Consider the following 12,813-nt stretch of genomic DNA (forward strand, 5'->3'; position numbering starts at 1 on the left):
TGCTTAACGCTAATATGAGAGTTACGATAATTACAAGGGACGGATTTTAAAAGTAATCCAATCTTGAAGAGCAATTGTGTTAACGAATTAAAACTAACAAATTAGAAATCTAATGAATTAAAGTTAACGAACTAATTAATATTAACGGATTAATGATTATAAAAGTTGGTTTATGGGAAATGAAAAAATATAATTTATACTTAATTTATACAAATTTTATTTAGTTTAAAAATAATTTTATTTGATTTATTATGATTTTTAATTATTTATTAGATTGTTAATATATAAGTAAAAGATTTAAAAAGAAATACAAAAAATTAATGTAATGACCCAAGTTCGAACCCGGGTCCGTTGTTTCACAGACTACATGTTTAACCACTAGACACGGCTCTAAGTTTGATAATATCACATAAACAAAAACATATAAATGCATGCTCATGTTCATCTTCCTCCCTAACCAAACCCTTGGTTTCAATCCTTACAATCCAATCCATGTTTTCTCAAATAATGTTAAGGGTTTTGTTAGATGCTTCAAAACTAATAAAATTCATATAAAAATTACTCGAAATGATTAAGGTTTAACGTAGAACACGAGCTCGCAAGAAAATATCTTTGATAGAGAAACTATAAACCTTAGAGAGTATTTTAGTAGATTTTGAGAGTGTGAACAAGTTTAAATGAACGAGAGGCTCATATTTATACTAATAATTGGAATGTATGTGAGTTAATTCGTTGTTAATTGTTTTTGGCCATTTATCAACCGTTACACGAGATTAATTCACACCATTTAAGTCGTTAAAACTTAATTACCATGTTGGTTTAGATTTTTATTAACATCTAAAGTCGTTACAACAATCAAATGGCTCAAATGCGAGATTTATGGAATGTTTTAGGGTTGTCGGAAAATGTGGTGCGCTGCCGAAAAAACGGGCATGGGCGGCTAACGGTTGGGTTAAAATATTAAATTAATATAATTCAAATGTCATTTCAGTTTTGGCCCCTCAAGTTTAAGATTTTTTTTTAAAACTAAATTAATGTTTATTTACCATTTACACCTTGGACTTTAAAAATAATAAAACATGGATTAAAGTTATATAACTTGGATATATATCATTTTATACCCGAAAGTTTGCGAATTGCCTAATCATAAAAACTTTGAATACCGGAGTTTTATTAATTGATCGAAAATTAATAGAAAACGAACGAACAGAAACTTAATCCTCGGGAATATTTTATTAATGATAAAATAATAAATACAATACATCGAAATGACACAGCGGGTTGGTTTGACGAATCCAAATACAAATACATATACAAATCTAAATACGAAAAAAATAGACGAATGTCACAACATTCCCTACTTTGGAGAATTCTGTCCCGAAATTAAGCAAAAGAATCCATATAAAAAAGATGAGGATACTTAGTTCGCATTCGGTCTTCCCGTTCTCAAGTGAATTCAGCGCCACGCTTGGATTCCCAACGAACCTTTACCAAGGGTATACGGCTACATTTGGTTTCATTGTCTTTGCGATCCATGATTTCCAACAAAGTGCTTTGTTTCATCAATGCGCACTTCATTGAGAGGTGTGTGGAGATTTCCCTAAGCTAGACATTTCTTAAGATTTGAAACATGAAACGTTGGATGAATATTCGAAAGTTCTTGCGGAAGCTCGAGAGTATAAGCCACACTACCGACTCATTCGAGAATCTTGAAAGGTCCGACAAGTCGAGAAGATAGTTTTCCTTTCTTCCCGAAACGAACGACACATTTCCAAAGGGATGCCTTGAGAAGAACACGGTAGCCGACATTAAACTCGATAGGTTGTCATCGGTTATCAGCGTTACTCTTTTGACGGCTACGAGGGGCTAAGAGATTCAGTCGAATTTGAGCAATTAGATAAGCAGTCTCTTGAACAAGTTCCGGGCCAGTGATTTGGGTTTCACCAATTTCATTCCAACAGACAGAGGAACGACATTTACGACCATAAAGGCTTCGAATGGAGATATACCGATACTCGTGTTAAAACTGTTGTTGTATGAAAACTCAATCAAGTGAAGATGAGATTCCTAATTTCCACCAAAGTCCATGATGCATGTCTTCGAGCATTTAAATTGTTCGCTCGGGTTGCCCGTGAGTTTGAGGATGATAGGCTGTTTGAAGTGATGCCCAAAAATGTGAAGTAAAACGGCTATCATGATCTGAAATGATAAGAAAAGGTACACCATAACGACATACGATACGCTGAACATAAATCTAAGCGAGCTAATCATTCAAGAATTTTTCACTGATCGGGATGAAATGAGCGGACTTAGTCAATCGGTAAACTGTAACCCAAATACCATCGTGGCGGCTTCGAGTAGTCAGAAGTTTGAACACGAAATCCATGGTTACAGCTTGCCATTTCCAAATAGGAATGTGCGGTTGCACGAGAAAACCAGATGGTCGTTTATGCTCAGCCTTAACTTTAGCAAGTAAGGCATTTTTCAATGTATAAAGCAATGTCCTTCTTCATATCGGGCCACAAGAAAGTGGACCGTAGATCGAAGTACATTTTATCTGCACCAAGATGAATAGAATATCGAGACTTATAAGCTTCGTCCATGATGAATGTGCAAAGATCTTCACGATTAGGAATCCACAAGCGATTGAGGTAATACAAAAAACCATCACACTTGGTTTCGAGTTGATTCTCAGCACCATGGGACATTTCATCGTATATGTTGCCCTCGGTGATAGAGACATGCTGTGCTTCAAAGATACGAAGTTGAAGATCGGTTTGAACAGTCACTCTATGAAGTAGAATTGATTTAACATGGGTTTGAGACTAAGAGCGTCGTCTACAACATTCTCTTTACCACGGTGGTAACGAATTTCGCAGTCGTAGTCACTAAGTAGTTCGGCCCATCGTCATTGTCGCATGTTTATATCCTTTTGGTTAAAAATATGTTGAAGACTCTTATGGTTAGTGAATACCACACATTTAGTGCCGTAAAGGTAATGTCTCCAAATTTTCAACACGAATACGACAACAGCGAGTTCGAGATTATGCGTCGTGTAATTCCTTTCATGAATCTTAAGTTGCCGTGAAGCGAAAGCGATAACTTTACCTCGTTGCATAAGGACACAATCGAGACCTTGATCAGAAGCATCGCAATAGACAACAAAATCTTCATTACCCATGGGGAGTGCAAGGATTGGCGCATCGGAAAGCATACGCTTAAGAGTTTGGAAAGTTTCATCTTGCTTTAGCCCCTACTCATAAGGTTTATCCTTGTGAATTAAAGCGGTTAAGAGCAAAGCAATCTTGGAAAAATTAAGTATGAAGCATGATAATAACCCGTAAGACCAAGAAATGAACGAACTTCAGTAAGAGAGGTTGGAGTTTTCCAATTCTTAATGGCTTCGATTTTGGCTGGGTCATTGTGGATACCCTTTTCGTTTACTATATGCCCTAAGAATGGAATTTCATTCAACCAGAACTCGCACATCGAGAACTTAGCGTCAAGCTGTTCCTTCCTCAAAAGATCAAGGATGGAATGAATATGTTTCCGTGCTCAGCTTTGTACTTGGAATAAATGAGAATGTCGTCAAAAAGGCAATCATGAATTTACTTAAGTAAGGCTTGCATGCGCGGTTCATGAGGTCCATAAATACCACGGGTGCATTGGTTAACCCAAAAGGCATAACCCTAAATTTGTAATGCCCGTATCGAGTCTGAAAGGCGGTTTTGGGTAAATCATCTTCGTGCACGCGTAGTTGATGATTACCCGAACGAAGATAAATCTTTGAGAAGTATGAAGCTCCTTGGAGTTGATCGAAAAGATCGTTGATGCATGGAAAAGGATAATGATTCTTGACCGTGAGCTTGTTGAGCTCAAAATAGTCATTGAAAATACGAAAAGATCCATCTTTCATCTTGACTAAAAGAACGGGTGCGCTCCCGTGGAGATGAACTAGGGCAAGTGAACCCTTTGTCCGAAAGTTCTTAGATCTGATTGGACAACTCTTGCATCTCGGAGGGTGCAAGACGGTATGGAGCCTTTGCAATCAAGGTTGCACCAGGCATGAGATCGATTCGGAATTCAACTTCACGAATAGGAGGAAGACCAGAAACATCATCGGGAAAAACTTCAGGATACTCGCGAACAACATGAATGTCTTTGATATTTTGTTCCTTCTTTTCCATCACATAAGCTAAGAACGCCACATACTTCTTGTGTAAGTACGTATGGGCTTGACAACAAGTTATGAGGTTAAGGCTCGAGGGAGAAGGCTTTTCACCAAAGACACGAAGAAGCTAACCATCAGCTAGCGGGATAAGAATGAACTTCTTGAAACAAACGAATTCAACACGATGAAAGGATAACCAGTTCATGCCTACTATGATGTCAAAACTTCCCAACTGCATAGGAATGAGGTTAATCGAGAACTTTTGGCAATTAAGGTTCAACTCGCAATTCCAAATGACAGCGTCGATCGATACAGATTTATCATTAGCTACTTCAACAGTGTATAAGTTTCTAAGCTTAGATCGGGGTTTAGCAAGCAACTATTCAAATTCTAAGAACACGAAACACATATCAGCTCCTGTATCAAATAAAATGGATGAAAAGTGGTCGTTTACGAGAAACGTACTGTTCACCATGTCGCCGCTTTGCTGGGCTTTATGGACATTGATTATAAAGGCACACCCATGAGTATCTTAGGGAGCTTGAGCAACTTGAGTGGCTTGACCATATTGTGGTGCAGATGCTTGAATAGCTAGAAGTGACTGAGCTTGATTACCCAACAATTGTGGAACTTTTGGCTGAATAGCTAGGTAGGCTTGATACGCTTGAAGCTAAAACTGCGGTGCTGGAGCTAGCTGAAGCGAGTTCACATTCATGAGTCGTGGACATGAGTTGTGGAAGTGGCCAGGGTCACCACAGATGTAACAAGCCCGCACTTGATTAATGGGTTGAGCAAATTACACAGGACGATAGTTTGGTTGAGCAACCCATGGAGGAGCAATCGACACAACAATGGTTTAATGACAAGTGGCACTAAGGTGTCCAAAACGGTTGCAACGGGTGCATTGACGGAAAATGGCATATGCGGGGTGGTGACGTTGACAGTTGTTGTAGAATGTATAAGGTCCGTTATAGGGTTTCTTAAGAGGTGGTGCGGGATTAGCTTGGTGTTGAGGTGCAGCTTGTTGGGTTAGCGCATAGTTTTTGCGCTTCTTGTTGTGGTGGTTGGAGGAGTAAAAGGGTTTGGATGAATTGGGCTTAGTTTCTTTGGGTTCGGAAGATGGTTTTTCAACATGTTTCTTCGAACCTTTCAATGTCAAAGTCCCGTCTTTAACTTGATTGTCGGTCAACGTTGCAGGAAGGTTGATCGCATCACCAAGTTCATTGGGAGAACTACTGAACACACTATCTTGAATTTGCCTCGGTAGCCCCCCTAATATACTTTTTGATGGCACACGAAGTTGGGGTAACAAGATGAGGCACCAATACACTGAATTCACTGAAACGATAGGTGTAAGCTAAGTGCTCACCACCTTCTTGCTTGAGGTTCCAGAACTCAGTCTCCAAATTCATGAGCTCATTTGGAGAGCAAAATTGTCGGGTCATCATTTCCTTCAACTCATTCCATGGCAAAGCCATGGCAACTTCAGCACCTTGGGTCGATTTTTCCTTGACTCACCATGTAAGTGCCCCATTTTCAAAGACATTTAAAGAAAATCGGGTTCGTTTATCATCGGGACATTCAATGTGGAGAAATATGTTCTCCATCTTTCATACCACTGAAGTAGGGCAATGGCACCTTGTGTCCCGTCAAACCCTGGGGGTTTGGAATTGGTGAAGTTCTTGAATGAAACAATAAGAGCTTTAGGCTCGGGCGGAGCAGGGTTGATGCTAGTGGCGAGGTTCTGATGGATTTGGGTCATCATATCGGGGAGGACCGCTGCTAGTTGCTTGGTAATCTAAGCAGTCAACTTGCAGCTAGAGGTTCCAGATTAACAGCCCTTAATGCAATTGGAAGACATTCTGCGAACAAAGGTAACGAAAATCGTGAGACTCGGAATAATATATAATATATAAGAAAGAAAATCTTTGTTAAAATTTGTTAAACATGAAAACCATAATAATAATCATAAGCGTTGTGTGGAACTTAGAGTTTCTCATGAACCACCATGGACTCTTATATTCCAACACAAAAATCAAAATACGTAATCAAATCGAGCCGAAAGTTAGGTATTCGTGTATCACCACGACTTGACAGATTTTTAGTTAAAACACATTGTAAAACATTCAGGGTCGAAGTCACACATTGCATGAATCACCTGACTTGTATAACATCCTAAGGAGTGTAACCATATCCTGTTCACAAAGAGGACATGGTCACCTTTGAAAGCTTAAAGTTGTAATTCGTATTGGCATTTGCTGTGGTACGTTTTGGCCTAATAGGTTTCATGCCCTTTTCGAACTCTCCAGGTAAGCAACCGGGTCCCATGTTTAACTGGGATTTGTGTGCATTACTTATCCTTAGGTTTCAATAACATTTTCGAAAAATAAGGACGTCCCCTTCCAGTTACTACATGCCCGCCACATAGAACCATCTTTAAGAAGATGAAATATCAGAAAACCGAAATAAAATCGATTGAAAATGATTTGAATATCTTTATTTTAGGCCTAAGACTTGGACTTGTGTGTATGCTTGGGTACATGAGGCGTAAGCAAAATCAATAATGAAGTAATAACATGTGAAAGGAACAATCAAGTAAGGCCCACATAATTTCTAATCATGCAACCTAAACAAATAAGCTACAACTAACTAGAACACTACATCTAATGTCCTATCTTTTAGTCATGGCTCTAATACCAATCTGTAACACCCCGGCTTAAGCGGAAACGTCCGAGTGTGACGTACAGATTGTTCAAAACACATGTGATACTATTAAGTGACAATATTGTCATTAATTCAATCAAGGCTTCAAGTACACAAGTTCAAGAAATAAATACATTCAATAAAAGATAAACTAAAATCAACTTGTCCATTATTTAAAATATCCTATGTCTAGTGGCTTAATCATGGTATCATCCTCTAACAATGATACATGTAGCATATGTATAAAATAATGTCAACTATATGAATAGTTGGTGAGTTCAAACAGTTTGATATAGTACGTAAAAACCATACAATTCATAAACAAATGTAAATCGAGCAAGTAAAGTCCTTTCCAGTTGGTAACAACCAACGTACTCGGATAATTGTGCAAGTAACGCCCTTTACAGTTGGTACAACCAACGTACTCGGAAAATGAGGCTCTTTACCACTCATAACAAAATGGTCCTGAGTGCAAGGGGGAGGGGCGTATGATCATAGTTATTGAGGCTACCACGTGTAAGTAAGTTCGAGCAAACAATCAAGTAAACACACATATCCATGTAATGAATTGTAGTTTGTAAACGAAATCGTAAATACTTTGAGTTTGTAAGATACATATGCTACCCCCAAAAGTAATAAAAGTGTAAAAAGGGGGTGTGAAAAACTCACCTTTGAAATTGATGTGAAATAAAGATAAAAGCCGAAATTCATCAAAGGAACCGACGAACGATCCGCACAAACTATAAATAAAAATACATATGAAAATTTAAAGTCTAACTAACGGGATTATTAAAGTTAATTATTGTCTAATTTTGTTGAGAATATGTTAGTATTTTATTATAACTTTTACTATTTTAAGGAATAGATTATTTTAATATTATTCTAAGTCTTAAGGGAAATTTTAACGGTTTATATTATTTTAATAATATTGCTTAACGCAAATATTAGAGTTACGATAATTACAAGGTACGAATTTTAAATGGTAATCATTTCTCGAAGAGTAATTATGTTTACAAATTAAAGTTAACGAATTATAAATCTAATAAATTAAAGTTAACGAACTAATTAATATTAAAGGATTAATGATTATGAAAGTTGGTTTTTAGATAGGAAATGATAAAATATAATTTATACTTAATTATAAAAAATTTATTTAGTTTAAAATAATTTTATTTGATTTATTATGCTTTTTAATTATTTATTGGATTGTTAATATATAAGTAAAAGGTTTAAAAAGAAATACAAAAAATTAATGTAATGACCCGGGTTCGAACCCGGGTTTGTTGTTTCAAAGACTACATGTTTAACAACTAGACCAGGCTCTAAGCTTTATAATATCATAGAAACAAAAAAAATATGAATGTATGTTCATGTTCATCTTCTTCCCTAACCAAACCCTAGGTTTCAATCCTTACAATCCAATCCATGTTTACTTAATTAATGTTAGGGGTTTTGGTAGACGATTCAAAACTAATAAAATCCGTATAGAAATTACCCGGAATGATTAAAGTTTGACGAAGAACACGAGCTCGCCAGAAAATATATTTGACGGAGAAATTATAAACCTTAGAGAGTATTTCAGTGGATTTTGAGAGTGTGAACAAGTTTAGATGTACGAGAGGTTCATATTTAGGCAAATAATTGGAGCATATGCGAGTTTATTCATTGTTAATTGTTTTTTCCTGTTTACCAGCAGCTACCCGAGATTGATTTACACCATTTAAACCGTTAAAACAAATTAACATGTTGGTTAAGGTTTGTTATTAACGTCAAAAGTCGTTACAACAATCAAAAGGGTCAAACGTGATATTTACGGAGTGTTTTAGGGTCGCCAGAAAATGTGGTGCTTCGCTGGAAAACGGGCAGGGGGCGGCTAAGGGTTGGGTTAAAATATTAAATTAATATAATTTAAATATTATTTTCAGTTTTGGCCCCTCAAGTTTAAGATTTCTTTTAAAACTAAATTAATGTTCATCTACCATTTAAACCTTAGACTTTGAAAATAATATAACTTGGATAAAAGTTATATAACTTGGATATTTATCATTTTATACCCGAAAGTTTGGGAATTTCCTAAACATAAAAACTTCGAATCCCGAAGTTTTATTAATTGATCAAAAATTAATACAAAACGAACGAACGAAAACTTAAATCCTCGGGAATATTTTATTAATGATAAAATAATAAATGCAATACATCGAAATGATACAATGGGGCGGTTTAACGAATCCAAATACGAATACGAATACAAAGCCAAATACAAAAAAAATTAACGAATGCCACAATACACATTTCTTTTGCTTATTAATAACATGTCTTCTTATAGTTCCTCCTTCACTCTCAAGCAAGTACTTGAGAAAGAAATGCTGAATGACGCCACCTTTCTCAAATAGCACCACAATATGAGAATAATTCTCAAGATGTCAAAGAAGCTCTCTGTTAGTGCTCATGTGCTTAAGACAAAGGGTGCACTAAATAAACTTGATTGTCCCATACCTGATGAAACGGTAGCAGATTTCATCTTGAACTCTTTCCCTGACTCTTACGACCAGTTCGTGATAACAGTGTTGAATATTCCAAATAAAACAAATCAAGTTCTTATGGGTTATAACAGTGATGAATATTCCAAATAAAACTAGTCAAGTTCTTACGGTCAAATTTACAGATGTCAAGAAGCCCAACCCCAAGAAAATGGGTTTTCACAACAAAGGAAAGAAAAAGGTTGTTATTGACAAGCTTTCCACCAACACTAACAAGCAAATTGCAAAACCACCACTACCGCATCATGAAAAGCGCCATTGATTTGAATGCAACAAGATGGGGCACTAAAAACGTAAAGCCCAAGTAGCTGGCCAATCTAAGAAAAAAGAGGGTTATTGGTGAATGCTCCTCTTAAGGGATTTTTATTTATGCTATTGAACTTTTCACTGTTCTAACAACACATGGTTACCACATCGTTAGTGTCTTATAGGAACCTGAAAACTAGAAGAAACTGAAACAAGGCAACATGGAGCACATCGTTGGTGATGGGAAGAGAGTCCTAGTTCTTGCAACTGGCACATATTGTTTTTTGTGTCCATCTGACCTTGTAGTTACTTTAAATAACTGTTTGTTTGCACATGGTTTGACCAGAAACATTATTTTAGTTTCTTTACTTTTTAAACAAGGATTTAAGTGTGGTTTTAATAGTGTTGCTATTTATCCCTACTAGAATGATGTCTTTTATTTTGAGGCTGAATCTCGAAATGGTATCTATGATATTGATGTTCAAATAAACAATAATGTTTATAATCTTTCAAAACATATCAGGCCTGGCATTAATGATGCATTTCTATGGCATTTCCGACTTGGTCATATAAGCAAGGAACGAGTTAAGAGACTCCAATCCGAATGGCTTCTTCAGTCCATGAGACCAGACTCCTTTGATGACTGTGAATCCTGCTTAGCTGCAAACTTACCAAAGACTCATTCACTCATAAAAGTGAAAGAGCAAATGATCTTCTAGGACTCATACATACTGATGTCTATGGCCCTTTCAGTTCCATGTCTAGAAATCATGAAAGATACTCCATTTCTTTTATTGATGATTACAATTGATATGCTTATGTGTATCTTATAAAACACAAGCACAGAACTTTTGAAAGGTTCAAAGAGTTTCAAAACAAAATGGAAAACCAAATTGGAAAAACAATTAAAATGCTTCATCAGATCAAGGTGGAGAGTATCTCAGCTTAGAGTTCATCGATCATCTAAAAGAGCAAGGAATTGTTTCATAGCCCACTCCACTCGGGCCTCATCACCCCCAACATAATGGTGTGAGCAAAAAGAAAATCGAACCTTGCTAAACATGGTCTGATCTATGATATGTAGAACTAACTTACCTCACTCCTTTAGGAGCTTTGCCCTTATAACCGCCACACGCATTGTCAATCTGGCTCCAACTAAAAAGGTAAACAAAACCCTATATGAGATATGGCATGGGCGTAACCCAATTTGTCTTACCAAAGAGTATGGGGTTGTGATGCGTATGCCACCAGTGATTCTGATGACAAGCTCGATCCTCCCAGAGTAAAAGTGGTTATCGTCGAATACTATAACCAAGGCGGATATTATTTTTTCCATCATGATATAAATTTGATTTCTATCAAAAGGAAGGGTCACTTCCTCGAGAAGGAAATTCTTGAACGAGAAAATGGAAATAAATTTGATGATCTTAAATAAATTCAAGAACCACAAGCAACCGTTGAGGAAGTTGGAACGTCTAATCAACAAGATGTTGTTGCTAATGCATCAGACATAAACACGAGCGTTCGTAGAAGTAATAGGAATCGGAAAGAACCAAATAGATACCTATGGCATCTAGATGGTCCCGAATTGCTATTAGTAGCTGAATCTAATGACAAACCTGCTAACTACAAATTTGCTATTTTAGATCCGAAATCTTAGAAATGGCAAGAAGCCATGAATGCCGAGATGCAATATGTGCATGAAAATCAAGTCTGGAACTTGGTTGAGCTACCTCCTGAAGGTTGGGTAGTAGGGAGCAAGTGGATTTTCAAAAGAAAAACCAACATGCATGGAAATATACACACCTATAAAGAACGGCTAGTCGCGAATGGTTTTACTCAACCTCAGGGTATTGACTATGATGAAACTTTCTCACCCGTTTCTATGACTAAATCAATAAGGATAGTACTTGCCATAGTCGTGTATTATGACTACAAAATATGGCAAATGGATGTCAAACCCGCTTTTCTTAACGGACACCTTTCGGAAGATGTCTATATAGGTGTGGAAACTGAATAAGTCCATTTATGGACTCAAACAAGCATATCCCAGCTGGAATCTTTATTTTGACGAGAAAATCAAAGAGTTCCGTTTTATAAAAAATGAAGATGAGCCTTGTTTTTACAGAAAGGCTAGTGGGAGCACTATATCATTCCTCATCTTGTATGTGGATGATATACTGATCATTGGAAACAACATTCCTATGCTTAAAGAAGTCAATTGGGATCTTGCTTCGCAATGAAAGATCTTTGTGAAGTTGCTTATATTCTAGGAACCAAGATCTACCAAGATAGATCTAAGCGGTTTCTAGGGCTAAGTCAAAGTGCATTCATAGACAAAGTCATGGCACGCTTCTCAATGGAAAACTCTAAGAAAGTTGGAGTTTCCATTGCTAAAGGAACCGTGTTGAACAAATCGCAATCTCCTTCAACAGGAATTGAAACTAAACATATGCAAGAAATTCCATATGCTTCAGCTATTGGTTCTATCATGTACGCTATGTTATGCACTAGACCTGACGTCTCGTATGCTTTAAGCATGACCAGCCGTTTTCAGCTAAGTCTTAGTGTTGCCTATTGGACTGCAGTAAAGAACATTCTAAGGTACTTGAAAAGAACTAAAGACGTGTTCTGGTGTTTGGAGGAGTAGAAGAGGAGCTTACTGTAAGGTGTTACACTAATGCTAGCTTCTAGAATGACCTAGATGTTTCTCGCTCAAAATCTGCTTGGAGGAAGAAATTCATAGCCGGCCTCACTGCTACCATGTTTTCGGAAACCTATCGACGTAATTCAGTTAAAACACATGTAACATTCGTTACTTTTCCAACGCGAAAACCGACCCATTTTAAATTTTCAATTATGTTTATAAAGATAGATATATATATATATATATATATATATATATATATATATATATATGTATGTATGTATGTATGTATGTATATTTATATCTATCTCAAGTTCGTTTACATGTATTCTTATTCGTTATTCATCGTTGCGTTCATCGTTCGTTCGTGTTCTTTTCATTTTATTCAATAAACAAAACGCTGAGATTTAAAGTTTTAAATGTTTAATCAATCCACAAAATTTACGGGTTTAATTCGAAAACTATCCAAGTATATTAATCTTAATGCAAAGTTCAAGGTTCAATGT

At 36.5% G+C, this 12,813-nt stretch overlaps 1 protein-coding gene across 1 annotated transcript; it reads right to left on the reverse strand.

Annotated features, from left to right (window-relative positions):
* Positions 1-2,465: 2,465 nt before the first annotated feature.
* On the reverse strand, positions 2,466-4,187 carry LOC143604935 (uncharacterized). Its single transcript, XM_077081252.1, has 2 exons — positions 4,006-4,187; positions 2,466-2,790 (listed from the first exon to the last, which is right to left on the reverse strand). The coding sequence occupies exons 1-2, from the start codon at positions 4,185-4,187 to the stop codon at positions 2,466-2,468; spliced, it is 507 nt and encodes a 168-aa protein (XP_076937367.1).
* Between the last annotated feature and the right edge of the window lie 8,626 nt (positions 4,188-12,813).

This window comes from Bidens hawaiensis, unplaced genomic scaffold (assembly GCF_021521415.1).
Source record: "Bidens hawaiensis isolate Kalapana, Puna unplaced genomic scaffold, B.hawaiensis_p1.1 tig00067338_1, whole genome shotgun sequence".
In the NCBI taxonomy this organism is placed as follows: domain Eukaryota; kingdom Viridiplantae; phylum Streptophyta; class Magnoliopsida; order Asterales; family Asteraceae; genus Bidens; species Bidens hawaiensis.